The sequence below is a fragment of the Capra hircus genome, chromosome 29 (assembly GCF_001704415.2).
Source record: "Capra hircus breed San Clemente chromosome 29, ASM170441v1, whole genome shotgun sequence".
In the NCBI taxonomy this organism is placed as follows: domain Eukaryota; kingdom Metazoa; phylum Chordata; class Mammalia; order Artiodactyla; family Bovidae; genus Capra; species Capra hircus.
In genome coordinates, this window is record NC_030836.1 from 5,605,147 (window position 1) to 5,624,768 (window position 19,622).

Sequence of the window (19,622 nt, forward strand, 5' to 3'; positions counted from 1 at the left end):
CTGTCCAGGGTATTTTCAAGAGTCTTCTCCAACACCACAGTTTGAAAGCATCAGTTCTTCAGTGCTCAGCCTTCTTTATGGTCCAATTCTCATAACCATACATGACTATTGGAAAAACCATACCTTTGACTAGATGGACTTTTGATGGCAAAGTGATGTTTCTGCTTTTTAATAGTACACTGTCTAGGTTGGTCATAACTTTTCTTCCAAGGAGCAAGTGTCTTTTAATTTTGCAGTTGCATTCACCATCCCAGAGAAGGCAATGGCACCCCACTCCAGTACTCTTGCCTGGAAAATCCCATGGATGGAGGAGCCTGGTGGGCTGCAGTCCATGGGGTCGCGAAGAGTCGGACACGACTGAGTGACTTCATTTTCACGTTTCACTTTCATGCATTGGAGAAGGCAATGGCAACCCACTCCAGTGTTCTTGCTTGGAGAATCCCAGGGACGGGGGAGCCTGGTGGGCTGCCGTCTATGGGGTTGCACAGAGTCGGTTGGACAAGACTGAAGCATCTTGGCAGCGGCAGCAGCAGTCACCGTCCACAGTAATCTTTGGAGCCCTAGAAAATAAAACCTGCCACTGTTTCCATCTGTTTGCCGTGAAGTGATGGGACCAGATACCATGGTCTTAGTTTTTTTAATGTTGAGTTTTAACCCAGCTTTTTCATTCTCCTCTTTCACCTTTATCAAGAGTTTAGTTCCTTTTTGCTTTCTGCCATAAGGGTGCTGTCATCTGCATATCTGAGGTTACTGATATTTCTCCCAGCAATCTTGATTCCAGCTTGTGATTCATCCAGTCCAGCATTTTGCATGATGTACTCTGCACATAAGTTGAATAAGCAGGGTGAGAATATACAGCTTAACGTACTCCTTTCTCAATGTTGAACCAGTCTGTTGTTCCATGTCTGATTTTAACTCTTGCTTCTTAACCTGCATACAAGTTTCTCAGGAGACAGGTAAGGTAGATTCCTATCTCTTTAAGAATTTTCCACAGTTTGTTGTGATCCACACAGTCAAAGGCTTTAGCATAATCAATGTAGCAGAAAGTAGAATTTTGGGGGTAATTCCAGTGCTTTCTCTATGATCCAACAGATTTTGGCAATTTGATCTCTGGTTCTTCTGCCTTTTCTAAATCCAGCTTGTACATCTGGAAGCTCTCAGTTCACATATTGCTGAAGCCTAGCTTGAAGAATTTTGAACATTATCTTGAACATTACATAGCACATGAAATGAGCACAATTGTCTTATAGTTTGAACATTCTTTGGCATCCCTTTCTTTGGAATTGGAATGAAAACTAAACTTTTCCAGTCCTATGGCCACTGCTGAGTTTTCCAAATTTGCTGGCATATTGAGTGATGCTTTCACAGCATCGTCTTTTAGGATTGGAAATAGCTCAATTAAAATTCTGTCACCTCCTCTAACTTTGTTCATAGTAATACTTCCTAAGGCCCACTTGACTTCACACTTCAGGATGTCTAGCACTGGGTAACTATCCACAGCATCGTGTTTTTCTGGATCATTAGTGCCTTTTTTATGTAGTTCTTCTGTGTATTCTTGCCATCTCTTCTTACTCTCAGCTGCTTCGGTTCAGTCCTTGCTGCTTCTGTCCTTTATTGTGTCCATGTTTACTTAAATTTTCCCTTGGTATCTCCAGTTTTCTTGAAGAGATCTGTGGTCTTTCCCATCTGTTGTTCTCCTCTATTTGTTTGCATTGTTCTCTTAAGAAGCCTTTCTTATCTCTCCTTGCCATTCTCTGGAACTCTGCATTAAGCTGGGTATATCTTTCCCTTTCTCCTTTGCCTTTCCCTTCTCTTCTTTTCTCAGATACTCGTTCCTAAGGCTTCCTCAGACAACTATGCGTTCCTGCATTTCCTTTTCCTTGGGGATCATTTTGGTCATTGCCTCCTTTACAATATTACAAACGTCTATCCATAGTTCTTCAGGAATTCTGTCTACCAGATCTTCCCCATTAGATCTGTTTGTCACTTTTATAATCATAAAAGATTTGATTTAGACCATACCTGAATGGTCTAGTGTTTTTCACTACTTTCTTTGTGGGGGGAGTCTTAAAATTACAGCAAGAATTTTAGAGGCCTGAAGAATTGTGTTTAACCCAAAGAAAACAAGAGTGAGCTGGAAAATCATCCTACTTTTCTTTTCCATTTTTGGCAGTGCCATGTGGCATGTAAGATCTTAGTTGCCCGTTAGGAGTCAAACCTGCACCTCTGCGTTTGAAGCACAGAGTCTTAACACTAGAACCATCCTAGTTTTAGCTTCAGTTTTTTAATGTTTATTTTAGAATGTTTTTCTCCAGAGTGGCCTTGTGGGTAGAAGTTATAAAGACACATAGTTCATGTAAGTGTAAGAAAACAAAATAGTAGTTTTTGATGGTAGAACTGTTTGCTCTCTCTGGATATAATCAACAAAGGGTGTGGATTGCCTTTGGTTAGGACTCTCATGAGAGATTAGACACTGGGTTGATGGTGGCATGTGGGTTAGACCATTTTAGTTCTCTGATTTTAGATGTATATGTTTTAGGAAATTATTTAGCAAAACAAACTTACTGATAAATAAACTAGTTAAAACTGAATCCTTTCTATATGTAGGGTTCATATATAATTACCATAAAATGTATTTCTTGTCTCAAACAAAATTTCACTTTTGTGATGATTAACTGCACAAAGTACTGCCGTTGCCCAAATTATGTTTTTCCAATTAGTTATGCGCACTTCATTCAGAGTTATCATTGCCGGATTCTAATGTCTTCTTACCACCTCCCTGCTCATGACATAATGCTCTGCACTGATTTTAGGATAAACACACACATTCTTAATATGACCTACAAAGTTTGGCAAGGTCTAGCCCTACCTGCTTCTCCAGTTTTATGTTATACCATTCTCCATTTCCAATCCAACCGTATTGGGCTACTATTAATTTCTCACATATACATTGTGCTCCCATTTTCCGCACTGGGTTTTTTGGTTTTTTATTTGCATAAATGTTCTCATTCCTACATGACTTCTGCTCACCGTTCAGATCTCAGTTCACTTCTAATTTAGTCCAGAAAGCCTACCTGATCTTCCTATTTAGATCACATTCCCTGTGATATATATGCTCATATTCTATAGTTCTCATTCACTGCATTGATCTCAGTGTATTGCTTATAATTTACATTTGATTGTGTAGCTGTTTGATTATCATCTGTTTTCCTTACTAAAATATAACATCCTAAGGAAGAAAGCATGTTTTGTTTTAGTTAATTATTGAACTCCCTGTACCTTGTGATATGTGTGTATCATAATAAATGTATGTTGAGTGAATAATATAAGTGGAATAAGTAACACCTACTACGGAAGTGCAGGAGAGACTGTTTAGAGAAAGGATGTGATATACTAACCCTAATCAATAAGGTAATTTTATATAGTGCTCGCATTTTTTAGACCAGTTTTACTTTTCACAGAAGTCGTGAAAGCTAGGATTATTATATCGCATCATATTATTTTAATTCTATGGATAAGAAAATTTTATTTTTCTTGACTTTACAAATAAGGACAGTTAACTAGCAAGAAGGATAGTTATTAAGTAACAGATTTAAGATTAAAAAAAGAAAAATGAATGTGTGCTTGAGATTTTAGGAAAATGACCGTGTGCTTGTTATACTTAGATGCTGCCTTCTTTCATGTATCATTCTTTTATGTATGTGTGTGTGTGCTAGTCACTCAGTTGCATCCTGCTGTTTGTGACCCCATGGACTATAGCTCACTAGGCTTCTCTGTCCATGGAATTCTCCAAGCAAGAATACTGGCATGGGTAGTCATTTGCTTCTCCAGGGGATCTTCCTAACTCAGGGATCAAATCCAGTCTCCTGCACTGTAAGTAGATTCTTTATCCTCTGAGCCACCAGGGAAGCCCCACCAACGTTCTTTTATAATTTGCTTCATATGGTATATTTTCTTATAGGACTGTCTTAGTTCAGGCTGCTACAACAAAATACTGGGTGACTTAAACATTTATTTCTTTCTGTTTTGAAGACTGGGAAGTCTAAGAACAAGATGCCTGCAGCTTTGGTGTCTGTTGAGAGCCCTTTTCCTGGTTTGCAGATGGCTTCCTTCTTGCTGTATCCTCAAGGAGGAGAGAGGGCGCACTGGTCTCTTCCCCTTCTTAATAAGAGCACTAACCCCATCCCATCTCGAGGCTCTTCTCTCATGATCTTGTCTAAACCTAATTACCTACCAAAGGCTCCACCTTCAAATACCATCATGATAGGGTTTCAATGTATATGTTTGGGAGACACAAACATTTAGTCCATAGGAAGGACCAAACTATGTATTATTTATACATACTCATCTAAAATATATTTCTAGTTTTAGAATTTTACACATGGAATTTTCATTTACATTTGAGACTTGCCTGTAATGCAGAGGGGTTCAATCCCTGGGTTAGGAATTTCCCCTGGAGAAGGGAATAGCTACCTATTCCAGATTTTTGCCTGGAGCATTCCATGGACAGAGGAGCCTGGTGGACTATAGTCAACGGGGTTGCAAAGAGTCAGACACAACTGAGCGACTAACACTTTCACACTTTTTGAGATCTTCACAGGTAAGATTTGAACCATGAAAGTTATGCTGCCATCTAGTGATAACTAACCTGAACGAAATTTGAAAACCAGAGTAGCGGGTTAAGCTGTCCAGGAATGGTAGGACACGTCATCCATGTTGAATGGACTGGGCACATAACTTAGGGAGACATTTCCTTTTAGTGAATCTTTGAAGTAGCTGATTCTTACGAAGATCATGAATTAATAATGACTAAATAAAACAAATCTTAGCTGTAGAATATTACCCATGTAGTAAGTGGATTAGATGGTTTCCTATGATTGTGCCACTTAATTGAAATTGGTCTCTGTTTCCTTACTCTCTTGACTGCTTCTGAATGAGAGAATTTTATACTCTGATAACCTAATAAAAAGGAATTTTCATCTTGGTTTAAATAACTAACCATATTCAGGAACAAACATATATGAGGAAATGAATCCTTGGTAAAATTTCCAGTTAGATTTTGCAGCATCATAAGGAAGAAGTGAAATGCTAAAATAAGCTTCATTTATCCCAAGTAGACACTTAGAGCCACTTTGAATTAAATTACTGTGATTTAATGTAAACATAGCAATAAAACACTTCCAGATATTCAATAAATGGTTAGAAAATACAAAATATATAAGAATTTAAAGCACTGAACCACAAAGAACATTTTAATAATTTATGTGTATTTCTTAAGTCTTGAACATACATGATAGATTTTAGCTGATGTATTTAAGCGAGTTATTGTCCTAGTACTTTAGAACTGCAGATAAAATTATCGTTAAAATCCCTCAAGCTAAAATTTTCTTATATGCACATCCAGATTAAAAAGAGATAACAATTATTCTATTTCTCTGGAGGCCTAAACAACAGAAACTTATCCCTCTGAAATGATCATTTTGCTTGCAGATGTGAGAAAATTATATTTAACAATTTTTTTTTTTAGATAGCCCATAGAGGATTGTTTCTGTTTGTCCATTTACTGGTATACTCATTGAACTGTATCCCTGAGGTATTCAAACTCATGGTGGAGAAATAGCCTAACTGGAAAGATTAATTACTTTTCATATAACTCAATGAAAATTATGGCTTTCCTGACCTGGCTTCTTACCCTGTCTCCCCTTCAGGAATAATATTTCATGTGCTGACAATAAACACTATGTAACAGAGTTGCTATTTTGCCAGGAGTTAAGTTGGGAATTTCAGGGTCATGAGCAATTTTAAGATAAGTAAAGCAGGTGACTTACACCTATTTCTTTTTTTTAAAATTAATTAGTTTATTTATTTTACTTTATAATATTGTATTGGTTTTGCCATACTTTGACTTGAATCCGCCACGAGTGTACACGTGTTCCCCATCCTGAACCCCCCTCCCACCTCCTTCCCCATCCGTTCCCTCTGGGTCATCCCAGTGCACCAGCCCCAAGCACCCTGTATCATGCATCAAACCTGGACTAGTGATTTGTTTCACATATGATATTTTATGTGTTTCAGTGAAACACATGAAAAGATGCTCAACATCACTCATTATCAGAGAAATGCAAATCAAAACCACAATGAAGTACCATTTCATACCAGTCAGAATGGCTGCAATCCAAAAGTTTACAAGCAATAAATGCTGGAGAGGGTGTAGAGAAAAGGGAACTCTCTTACACTGTTGGTGGAAATGCAAACCAGTACAGCCTCTATGGAGAACAGTGTGGATATTCCTTAAAAAACTGGAAATAGAACTGCCATATGACCCAGCAATCCCACTGCTGGGCATACACACTGAGGAAACAAGAATTGAAAGAGACACGTGTATTCCAATGTACACCTATTTCTTAGTTGATACCCTTAACGTAAAGTAGTTTTGTGTTTATTCCAAGACAAGTGGACAAATATGACCCCATCTCTTGTTTTCATGTAACGCACTGTTTGTATGAAGAATGTAGATAGTATCAGACAACAGTGGATGTCAATCTAGCAGGAATTTGATTTAAAATTAGTTGCCAAGAAGTATTGGATCATACCAGAGGGGTGTGCATCTTTGAAACATACGTTGTATAGTGTAGTTATGATCAGCTTTGTATGAAGCACAGATGATCTGGGATCTCTCTTGGTTCTGGGTTAGGGAAGACCTTTTTTTTAAAAAAAAAATATTGTATTTGCTTATTTTGTTAGTCGAGTTGCAATGTTATGTTAATTTTTTCTGTACAGCAAAGTGATTCAGTTATGCATATATGCTATACATATATATGTATTCTTTTTCATATTACTTTCCATTAATGTTTATCACAGGATATTGAATATAGCTCACTGTGCTATATAGTAGGATCTTGCTGTTTATCCATTCTGTATATAGTACTTTGCATCCGCTAACCCCAAACTCCCAATCCGTCCTTCCTGCACTCCCCTCTGCCTTGGCAACCGTAAGTCTTTGCTCTATCTGCAAGTCTGTTTCTGTTCCATAGATAAGTCCATCTGTATCATATTTTAGACTCCACATATAAGTGATGTCATATGGTATTTGTCTTTCTCTTTCTGACTCACTTCATCATCTGTGATCATCTCTAGGTCCGTTCAGTCCAGGTTGATACAGATGGCATTATTCCATTTTTATGGCTGAGTAGTATTCCACTGTATATATGTACCACATCTTTTTTGTGTGGTATCAGGGAAGCATCAAGGAAGAACTTTAGAGAAGTAGTACTTAAGAGGAAGCCTGAAAGATGGGTAGTGTCAGTTAGGTGGAGAGCTTAAAGGCAGATCCTAGTGTGGAAGGGAGTTATGTGGAGGCTCAGAGTGCTCTAGAGAGTACACAAATGAAAAGGCCTTTGTTTGAAATTCTTGTTAACTTATCAGTGAACAAAGGATTCAACTCTGCACCTGTGTGGATGCACAGAATATTCTGAAACTTAAGGGCTCAGAGTACACAAATGAAAAGGCCTTTGTTTGAAATTCTTGTTAACTTATCAGTGAACAAAGGATTCAACTCTGCACCTGTGTGGATGCACAGAATATTCTGAAACTTTAGGGCTCTTACCACCCAGAACATTATGGGAGGAGTGGAATAAGCAATTGACCTTGCCCTGAAATGATGTAATCAGGTGATGAGAACGCTAGTAGAAATGAGAGGAGGCTAAGTTTTATGGCAGTGCAGAAGAGAAAGAGACCAGGCTCTCTTTTGGTAAGAGAGAGGGTGGAGGGTGATTCAAGACCCTTGAAGGAGCTGGCGTTTGCCATGGTTCTGCAGGGTGAGGTCGGCAGCATGTTTTTAGTTTGCCTGTGTCCTTGACTGTGTTTTGACTCTTGCCTTATTTGTTCAGCTAGGATTGTGTCTAAGCAGAGCCTCTGCATCTGTTCTTAACCTCAACTGCAGCCTTATCCTCTTACCCATGTGCCGCACGCTCCTGGCTTACCTTCGAGGATCGCAGAAGGTAAGAAAAAAAAAAATCTAGTCACTGATTCCAGCATAGCAGTCAAATGTAAAAGTATCACATTAGTCCTACTTAATTTTCATGGTCTGAATTTCTGCTGGAGTGATTTCTTCAAGGATGATCCTGATGTAGTAAAGACCTTGTCATCTGATCACTAAACTGTTCTTCAGCAGTAAGTTAGGGCAGTGGATAATAGAAAGAGTATCAGATACTGTGCTAACATATATAGAATTCACATATATACTTGTCAATCCTCGCATGACTTGGGGGTATTGCAAACAAAGAGCCTGAAGCATAGAGAGTTTAATTAACTTGACCAAGACCTTAGGACTAGTGAATGGTAGAGCTGAGATCAGCCCCAGTTCTGAACTCTTTCCACTAAACTATTCCTCATTGAAGTCTTGTACTTTCATTTAATTAAATGCAGGTGAGCACGCTAGAGCCCCATGCTGTGCTTAGTTGCTCAGTCGTGTCTGACTCTTGTGACCCCAGGGACTGTAGTCAGCCAAGCTCCTCTGTCTATGGGATTCTCCAGGCAAGAGTACTGGTGTGGGTTGCCATTTCCTCCTCCAGGGGATCTTCCCAACTTAGGGATCAAACCCAGGTCTCCTGCATTGCAGACAGATTCTTTACCATCTTTACCACCAGGGAGGCCCAAGAGCCCCACGGACTTTCATTAATACACACGATGGCTGCTGGCATTGGTGGCAGTTTCTTAAAACACGTTCCTGTTTTGAGCTGTGTCAGTGACTTGAAATAGAGTTCTTGGATATGATGTGATGTTGTGTATGATATTTAAGTGTGAAAGAAAGGATATGAGAAAAGAGAGAAGCTCTTTGAAAGTTAAAAGTCCAACTGAAGTTGTTTTTGCTTCTCTTGTCCGTGTGTGTGTGTTTACATACGTGTGTGTTCACTGCTTTCTTCACTAAGATAGTTAGGAACTACTGGATCGATACTGATATTTCGAAAGGAGTTGTTAACATGAGGTCATTTTGATGTTCTGTGAAGTTCATGTAAGTGGATTTACTGCAGTTAAAGTTCTCAATCTTTTCATGAAATTATATTTAGAAACTCTTTCCTCTTAATGTAGTAATTTGTGAAAATAACTCTTTCTGTAGGTTGCCAGCTATTGTGAAATGCTAGGTTTAGATCCCTGTGGCTGGCCATTGGCTTGGCATGAAGAAAGAGAAAATAAATGGCAGGAAATGGAAAGTGCCCACCTACGTCTCTCAGCGTGTAATAAGACTTAGAGAATTGTCCCCCAGTGTGAAACATAGTATTCAAAGGTGCTTGACGTTTTATTTTTGTACAAGATCAAGCAGGCATTTAAACCTGTAGATGAAATTGTTTTATTTTAAAATAATCTTAGTTTTTGACCACAAAAGGAAATCTCACATATTGTAAAATGAAAACACTGCAGAAATATGCAAAGTTATCAGTGAAGGGTCCCCCTAATGTTGCTCTGCCAGCACAACCACAGTTTGAGAAAAACGCCTGCAAGTATGTTAACATATACAGTGCCATTAATTTTAAAAATATAGGATCATAGTGTAGTTTATGAGTTGTAACATTTTTACCTAACAATATATCTTGCTTGTCTTTCCATGTCAATACCAAGCCTCTTCACATTCTCTCTTAACGATTTGAGTGTTCCACTGACTAGACATTGTACTTCATCTCATCAGGTTTTAATTGATAGACCTCTGCTATCAAAAGCTTTCCAAAGCTTTGTATTTCCAAAGCTTTGTGCATGTAGCTGATTTGCTAAATCACTTTTATCATATTAATTTTTTTATTTATAATTTTTTTATATTTAATTTTTTTTTATTTAGGTTCCAAGCCGGAGAACCAGAAGATTGTTGGATAAAAGCAGAACATTCCACATAACCTGTGGTGTGACTATCTGTATTTTCTCAGGTGAGGAAAACCGAAAGATGTTAAGTATTATGTTAGGACATTTTGTGGATGGCATTTTTATTGTTTATGGTTTTCTTATTATGTAGCTTAATTTTCTCTTCCATGTGTGTAAAGAAATTTATCTAGTGGCATTACAAAAAATGGGTAGGTCAAGTATATTTATATATGTATTCAAAGTTTGGTCCTTAAGCTGGTACTGATTGTTTTTCAAAAAGGAAATAATTTCATTTAGAAAGATTGGAAGAAGGTGATTAAAAGTTTTCAACCTCTAAAAATAATGGCATGATAGAAGTTTAAATTCTTGAAAATTAAAATGTGAAATGTGCATTCACAGAATATAATTCCTTCAAAATTATATTTGTTAAATGTTTCTTTGATATTACTACTTGGGCAGAAGAGCAAATGTCAAAATTGTGGAAGTTTATTCTGCTCAATTCCAAGTTTAAATGTAAAGTGAGAATCTTTGATTTTTAAGAATCATTTTAAAATAAATGTTTATCCTGAGCAAAGTTTTGAAACAGAAAGTTATAAACATTTTTATTAAGTGCATGCATGCTGTCACTTCAGTCATGTCTGACTCTGTGAAACTATAGACTGTAGCTCACCAGGCCCCACTGTCCATGGGATGCTCCAGGCAAGAATACAAGAGTGGGTGGCCATTTCCTTCTCCAGGGGATCTTCCAGATCCAAAGATCAAACCTGTCTTCTGCATTAGCAGGCAGGGTTTTCACCCTAGTGCCACCTGGGAAGGACATGGACTCTGTCAGTGGATTGTATAGGTCTATCCCCAGCTGCTCATCTGCCTTACTGTGTGACATAATCTCTCTGATCTTCATTGTGTTGTTAACTGTAAAATGGATTGGCAGCAGCACCTACCTCATGGTTTTAAGAAGAAAATGAAAACATGCCTGTGAAGTTCTTAGGATAGAATTAATTATTATAATTTACAAACTCATGAGTAAATTATCTCAGTGCTATTGTGTTTGTTTGCTTAGTCATTCAGTTGTGTCCAACTCTTTATGACCCCTTGAACTATAGCCCTCCAGGCCCCTCTGTCCATGGGGTTTCCCAGGTAAGAATACTGGAGTGGGTTGCCATTTGTGGTAAGGATTAGGGTTGGATTAAAGCTAGAGAGTGAAAGGTCAGAAATGGAGGATGATCAGGAAACATTGGCACATTCTTAACTTGATTTTTTCTAGACAGTAGTTGTGTCCAAATATTCCATCAGTTGGAGAACAACCCCGAGACTGAGATGGTGCAGAGTGTTGCCATGACTGAGCTTGTGATTCAGAGGGTTTGCATTCTGCCGCCCACTAGGGGTCTGACCATAGCTAAGTCACCTTTCTTCTCTTCTTGATTTAAAGATTTATTTATTTTTGACTTTGCTGGGTCTTCACTGCTGTGGGCTTTCTCTGTTTATAGCAGGCTTCAGTAGCTGTGTTATATGTGGGATCTTCCAGGACGAGGGACTGAACCTACGTCCCCTGCATTGGCAGGTGGATTCTTAACCACTGGACCACCAGCAAAGCCTCTTAGCTTACGCCTAGTCTTCTTATCTGTAAAATAGGGATGTATTAGCTGTAAAACAGGATTAAATGAGAAAATCCGCACAAAGCACATCACTTTCTCTCTGCTGCCTAAAATCAAAAGCTGTGAATTCTTTAAAACTAAAAATCTTTTTAGGGTCTTCCCAGGTGGCTCAGTGATAAAAATATGCCTGCCAATGCAGGAGACACAGATTCGACCCCTGGGTTGAGAAGATCCTCTGGAGGAGGAAATGGCAACCTACTCCAGTATTCTTGCATGGAGAATCCCATGGACAGAGGAGCCTGGTGGACTACAGTCCAGTTCAGTTCAGTTCAGTTCAGTCACTCAGTCATGTCTGACTCTTTGTGACCTTGTGAATCACAGCATGCCAGGCCTCCCTGTCCATCACCAACTCCTAGAGTTCCTCCAAACTCATGTCCATCGAGTCGGTGATGCCATCCAGCCATCACATCCTCTGTCATCCCCTTCTCCTCCTGCCCCCAATCCCTCCCAGCATCAGTCTTTTCCAGTGAGTCAACTCCAGTGAGGTGGCCAAAGTATTGGAGTTTCAGCTTCAACATCAGTCCTTCCAATGAACAGCCAGGACTGATCTCCTTTAGAATGGACTGGTTGGATATCCTTACAGTCCAAGGGACTCTCAAGAGTCTTCTCCAACACCACAGTTCAAAAGCATCAATTCTTCAGCATTCAGCTTTCTTTATTCGGACCTTTGTTGGCAAAGTAATGTCTCTGCTTTTGAATATGCTGTCTAGGTTGGTCATAACTTTCCTTCCAAGGAGTAAGCATCTTTTAATTTCATGGCTGCAATCACCATCTGCCGTGATTTTGGAGCCCCCCAAAATAAAGTCTGACACTGTTTCCACTGTTTCCCCATCTATTTCCCATGAAGTGATGGGACCGGATGCCATGATCTTCGTTTTCTGAATGTTGAGCTTTAAGCCAACTTTTTCACTCTCCTCTCTCACTCTCATGAAGAGGCTTTTTAGTTCCTCTTCACTTTCTGCCATAAGGGTGGTGTCATCTGCATATCTGAGGTTATTGATATTTCTCCCGGCAATCTTGTTTCCAGCTTGTGCTTCTTCCAGCCCAGCGTTTCTCATGATGTACTCTGCATATAAGTTAAATAAGCAGGGTGACAATATACAGCCGTGATGTACTCCTTTTCCTATTTGGAACCTGTCTGTTGTTCCAAGTCCAGTTCTAACTGTTCCTTCCTGATCTGCATATAGGTTTCTCAAGAGGCAGGTCAAGGCTACAGTCCATGGGGTCACAAAGAGTCAGATACGACTGAACGACTCAGCACACACACACGAAACCTTTTAAGGAAGGTGAATATATCTCTTAAGGATACATTTCATACAGCTGTTACTTAGGGCACCTTTTTTGGGAGAATTAAAAAGAATGGTATTTCCTCTTAGGATGCCTTTGAACTTTGGAGACATAAAATATGTAGTGAACGTGTAAGCCTTCTGTTTATAATAGAGGGATTTTTTCCCTATAGATTTTAGAAATGCTGAAGCCTAGGACACAGTTCTGCTTCAGTGATGTTCCCTATCTGTGCTGCAGTTGAGTATCACCTAGACAGCCTTTTTTCTCTGGAGCCCTGTCTTTGCATGCTAGTTAACCTACGTTCAGTTTCCGGTCTATTTATTTGTAGGACCCGTTTCCTTCCTTTAATCTGGGCACTGGTACTAGTGTATGAATCCTTTAACTAACCCCTAGATTATTTAGCATTCTGTCCCTTCTCTCTTACTTTCATTTGTCTGTGGGGGTAATTCAGAACACTTGGCCCATCTACATACATCTCATATGCTAGACTGGATTGGCTGTAGAATTTTCACTTTCCAGGCCATGTCTTTTTTTGAATCACAACACTCCATAAAGTATAAACTGTAATATTTTCCTAAGGAATTTTGGTTCATTTACCTTATTAAGTCTCTTATTTCTGTCATCACCATTTTACAGAAGAGTAAACTGAGGCATTAGTAGGCAAGTGATGTGGGCAAGAAAACAGGTTTTCTAACTAATTAAATGTTGCTCTTTCCAGTACATTGTAATGTGCCGTTAATTTTAACCTTATTTCATCTATAAGGAAAGCTTGAGAGGGGAGGAGGCTATTATAGTGCTGTGTAAAAAGTCATTTGCTTCTTTCTTCTCTAACCTCATGATAATTTTCTTCTTTCTGACCATGCCAAAAGGAATTTCTCTTCAACTCTCTAGTAATTTCCTAACTCTTTGGTATAAGCTCTGAGTCAGTTGACTACTCATTAGCGCACCATTGTAGGCAGATTATTAAATGGTGATTATTATCTTCCTGAGTTTTTGTCCCATGAAGTTGTTACCAACAGTTTTGCTATTGGATTGAAACACTATGTCTTGAATCTGTGGACTGTGAAAAATGTTAACTGGTTAAAAGCCTTTTCATGGGCTTTTATCTTAGGTTGAGTATCAGTGAAGTATACAAAATATATAACAGGTGTGGAGCTATAGGAGAGGCGAAAGATTAGAAAATATGTAATACAGCATTTCCCCCTTATCCATGGGGAATACTTCCCAAGACTTCCAGTGAATGCTTGAAATCAATGATGATATGCCCTGTATATACTATTTTTTCCTATACAAACACACCTGTGATAAAGTTTATCAATTAGGCACAGTTAAAGATTAGCAATAATTACTAATGTTACAATTGTAACAATATGCTATAATAATAACTAAATGAATGTGATCCTCTTCTCTCTCGAAGTATCTTATTGCACCAATTTAATGCCTCTCTCATCTTAACTAAACATGCGCTGTGGCCGGTCCCTTCTGCAGTCTGAGGTGTGACAGCAAAGTGCGCACCAAATTCTTTTTCCTTTCCCGTTTCTGGGATAGAAAACTCACTCTTACTGTGGATCTTAGCAACCTCAACATAGGAAATTTCTTTTCCTTATTAAGTCAAGAACTTTCACCTCTTCACTTAAAGGAGACACTTCACAGCTTCCTTTGGCATATCTGAATTGTTAGCATCACTACGGTTGTAGTTTGGGGCCATTATTAAATAAAACAGGGCGACTTGATCACAAATACTGCAATATCTCAGACTGTGGATCTGCTAACCAAGCCAGTTACTAAGTGGCCAATGGGTGGGATGTTTTGGACAGAGGGATGATTCACGTCCCAGGTGGGATGGAGCAGGGCAGTCAGAGATTTCATCACACTCAGAACAGCATGCTGTTTAAAATTTATAAACTGTTTATTTCTGGAATTTTCCACTGAATGTTTTCAGACCACAGGTAACTAAAGCTGCAGGTAGTGAAACAATGAGTAAGGGGGGATTACTATATTCAGGAGATGCTTAAATGAATAAATAAATTCGTGTATTATTAAACACACATGTGTGTGTATGTGTGTCAGTGTGTGTTGGTGTATTTCTAACTCTTGACTTATTAGGGTTATTTTATTTCGGCTTTTGAAAATTCTATTTCTTTACGTTATTTCTCATGCTAAAACTGTGTATAATTAAGATTCTTTGTGCTTTTAAGACTTCCCATTTAACTGAACATTTTGTTGTCTATATGGTTGTCAAAGTGTGACCCTGTGTTTATGTAAGGAGAGGAACCAACTCCCCTTTATTGAGTGTATCTGAAAACCCCACTGACTGGTGTGACTTCGTAGGTGTGCACGTGGCCGCCCACCTGGTTAATGCCCTCAACTTCTCAGTGAACTACCGCGAGGATTTTGTCGAACTGAATGCAGCAAGATACCGAGAGGAGGTGGGTGGCCTCTGTCTTCTCATTTTCCTTTCATTTATCATGAGATGACTAATGAGGGTCTGTGATTTTCACAGAAAATTTGTACCTTGCTGCTCCTTTTGAGTGCTTTTAAAATGCACTTGTCAAGTTGAGTTTTATTCCTTTTCAACAGAAAATATATGTAATTACTATTTCACAGTCTCTCCTGCTGAACCTGAAAGTTCAAAGAGTGTCTACTTATTGCGCTCTGCGGTGTTCACATGGTTGCCACTCAGGCCTGCCTTCTGCCTCCCAACAGTTTTGTCTAATTCCCATCACTCAGTGGAGACTGTTGGGTAAAAACACAACAGGGTAAAAATCCTTCAGGAGCTCATAATGTGCTTGAGGAGGAAAAGGGCAGAAAAGAAAGTTGACTATTTGATGATCCTAGACCATCAGTTGATTTTGCTTAAAAATATTATTGAATTTTAATGCTTTACTTTTTTTTTTTGTAATCCTTATAATAGGTGACCTTGGGCTGAATTCTGTAGGGGGCAATATCTAACTTAGAGGTGCTCTTCTCCATGTGGAGCTGCCCATAAAGTGGAATTGTATGTGCAGGGAGCCCAGCTGGACCAAGAAACAGAACATGCACAGCCCTAGTTAAGTCTCTGTTGCTTGACACCCTCATGGTGTCCTCAGGCTGCCTTTGGTTCCCAAAGCCAAGACTGCATCAACACCAAAATGTTCAGGGTCCCATGGGATCAGAACCCTGCCCTGTTCTGCTCAGTTTGGTAGTGACTTAATAGATTGTTCTCCTCACTCCATCTTCCCCTTATATATCACCAGAGTTCTCTAGATTTGTACCACTGTGATCATGTGCTCGACCTCCCTCCCAAGACAAATCAAAGGCCAAAGTAATGACAAACAAACGGGGAGATAAATCATTAAACCAAAATAACAAGTAGCCCTAGATTAATCCCTTAACTATGCTAGTATCTTTTAACATACCGGTGTGATTTCATTGACCTGGGTTAGAGGGAGCCCCTAATATTTTTCACTGCTGAGCAATCTGTATGCAGGTCAGTTTCACTCCTGAGAAATCTGTATGCAGATCAAGAAGCAATAGTTAGAACCGGGCATGGAACAACAGACTGGTTCCAAATTGGGAAAGGAGCACGTCAAGGCTGTATATTGTCACCTTGCTTATTTAACTTATATGCAGAGTACCTCATGCAAAACGCCAGACTGATTGAAGCACAGGCTGGAATCAAGACTGTCAGGAGAAACATCAATAACTTCAGATATGCAGATGACACCACCCTTGTGGCAGAAAGCGAAGAGAACTAAAGAGCATCGGATGAAAGTGAAAGAGGAGAGTGAAAAAACTCTTCAGCATTCAAAAAATGAAGATCATGGCATCTGGTCCCATCACTTCATGGCAAATAGATGGGGAAGCAATGGGAACAGTGACAGACTTTATTTTCTTGGGCTGCAAAATCACTGCAGATGGTGACTGCAGCCATGAAATTAAAAATGGTTGCTCCTTCGAAGAAAAGTTATGACAAATCTAGACAGCATATTCAAAAGTAGAGACATTACTTTACCGACATAGGTCTATATCGTCAAAGCTATGGTTTTTCCAGTAGTCATGTATGGGTGTGAGAGTTGGACCATAAAGAAAGCTGAGCGCTGAAGAACTGATGCTTTTGAACTGTGGTGTTAGAGAAGACTCTTGAGAGTTTCTTGGACTGCAAGGAGATCCAACCAGTCCATCCTAAAGGAAATCAGTCCTGAGTATTCATTCGAAGGACTGATGCTGAAGCTGAAGCTCCAATAACTTGGCCACCTGGTGTGAAGAACTGACTCATTGGAATAGACCCTGAAGCTGAGAAAGATTGAAGGCAGGAGGAGAAGGGGATGGCAGAGGAGGAGATGGTTGGATGGCATCACCAACTCAATGGACATGAGTTTGAGCAAGCTCTGGGAGTTAGTGATGGACAGAGAAGCCTGGTGTGCTGTGCATGGGGTCTCAAAGAATCAGACACTACTGAGTGGCTGAACTAATATTTTCAAAAAGTTCACCATGTGATTGTAGAGTATGTGCTATGCTTAGTTGCTTAGTCATGTCCAACTCTTTGTGACTCCATGGACTGTAGCCCACCAAGCTCCTCTGTCCTTGGGGAGTCTCCAGGCAAGTATAGTGGAGTGGATTGCCATGCCCTCCTTCAGGGGATCTTCCCAACCCAGGGGTCAAATACAGGTTTCCCGCTTTGCAGGAGTATATTCGACATCAAGAACCATGAAGAAGTCCAGCTCCTTAGCATGCCAGTGGAAGCTCCGCATGGAATGATTTCATCCCAGAGAGAGCCCCCCACCTCTCCCTATCTCCCATCACTTGCCCTGATTGTATGGGGTTACTGGTATCTTACTACTGCTATGAAAATTCTTTTTTAATCTTTTCCTTCTTTGCTTCTCTCTTCTGCTTTATAATTCACATGTCTTCAATAACTGTAATGATTTAATCATTTTATTTTAATATGCTTTTTATTAAGATGCCAGTATTCTAGTCATTTTAGGATTTCTAGGTATTAAATTTATTTCACTTTAAGAGAGATAGAGGCTTAATATAAAATATTTTAGAACTCCCAAGCAAGTGAAAATTGAAAGCTTCTCTTCCAAAAATAGCCACAGGTAATGATTTTGTGTTTTCTTATTTTGAGTGATATTTTATGATATATATTCTTTAGTAACAGCAATTTGTAAATATATGTATTATGACTTAATGTATCATAAAGTATACATCTACCTCATCTTCTTCATATTAATATACCGTAATTTATTTTTAGTCTTTTTCTTATTCATGAGTGTTGAGTTGATTCCAGATTTTTGTCATAAACTGCATGCTAATAAATTTATTTTTTTGTACAGTTCTTCTAGGCAGATTTATAGAAGTAATTTTGGTTTCAAAGGTACACACATTTTTAGTTTTGTTGGACAAATTACTTTCAAAAAAAACTTCACCAGTTGATATACTCTACCAATTTTATTGCAATGCTTATTTCTACACCTCACTCATTTAAAAAAAAAATACTGCTGATAAGATAGATGAAAAACAGTAATTCATTTTAATTTATATTTTCCTTTTTTCCCCTTCTTTCCTCCCTTTCTTTGCTTCTTCAGTCATATCTTTCTCCCCGTCTTCTTTCTTTTAATAAATATTTTTGAGTGCTTAGTAGGTATCAGGCCATGTACTAGATTAAGATGAAAAAATACACACACACATTCACATGGAGAGATAATACATACATAAACAATTGTATTCTTCTGTGACTTGTCTTTGTAAAGGATGGGTCTGTGTCATGCACCTTACTGTTCTTGCTATGTGCTTACACTCTTGTTTTCTCCACATCCCCAGTGACCCCTCCGTTCTCCACTTTGCGATGGGTGGCACATTCATGATGGAATAGCTTGGTTGGCCTTATCTTGTCATCTGTGAAACAGTCTCTGCTCTTATACCCCATATTTCCTAGCAGTTTTCTTCATCTTCTGAGGTTTCCTAGTTAATTATTCATATTTCTGGTATTACCACTTTGTCCAGTCCATCTTGTATTTTTCCTAGTTGTTTATGTATTAGGTTTCTCAAGATTATGGGCCTTCCTAGTGGTTCAGATGGTCAAGAATTTGATCCCTGGGTTGGGAAGATCCCCTGAAGAAGGGAATGACTACACACTTCAGTATTCTTGCCTGGAAAATTCCATGGACAGAGGAACTTGGCGGGCTACAGTCCGTGGGGTCACAAAGAGTCAGACACAACTGAGCAACTAACACTTTGAAACTCTAGATTAGCCTCTAGTTATATTTTTAACGCCATGTTTCTAACTAGAAACCATTGGACCTAAGCTTGATGAGGAGCTATTCCTGGGCAAATGGTCCTTATTCAGGGTCCCTGAAATTATTTAAATGGCTTCCTACTTTGTATATAGCTTGGTCTGACCACAGATTCAATGGGGGCATGAGAAAAGTAATTCATAAGTTGTATAATATTAGGCCCCTTTGGATAAAAAAATTAATCCACATTCTACTGGGCATTGATATAAGATTTCCAGAAGATAGAAGGGAGTTGACTTCAGTCCATTATACCATGGGGATGTAGTTTAAAGCAAATATTATAGTAACAATATTAATGTATTTCTAATTAGAAGGAAACTATCTTCCTTAGTTGAATTTTATCACTACTTTTCACAGTAGCATTTGAAACATTTTAGTTCTCAGTATTCTTTGCATTGAATTTGCACAGCATAACCCCCCTCCCCCCATATATTTTATTACTTTTGATTCTCATTGTTTTGACACATGCTAGGTACAGTTGGCAGTTGTGGTAGACAGAGCATATATTAATGTTTCCACATTATACCTAAAACTATTGAATCCCAAAATG

General features: G+C 38.9%; 1 protein-coding gene across 2 annotated transcripts in view; it reads left to right on the forward strand.

Moving 5' to 3' along the window:
- The window catches only part of NOX4 (NADPH oxidase 4), a 182,335-nt gene that overhangs the window by 26,950 nt on the left and 135,763 nt on the right, over positions 1–19,622 (forward strand). Inside the window, exons 3-5 of one of the 2 annotated variants that reach the window (XM_005699426.3) lie at positions 7,890–8,000; positions 9,833–9,917; positions 15,126–15,223. In XM_005699426.3, coding sequence (XP_005699483.2) covers positions 7,890–8,000; positions 9,833–9,917; positions 15,126–15,223 — 294 coding nt within the window. The remainder of the gene's footprint in view (positions 1–7,889; positions 8,001–9,832; positions 9,918–15,125; positions 15,224–19,622) is intronic. The other variant, XM_018043547.1, reaches the window with a different exon arrangement.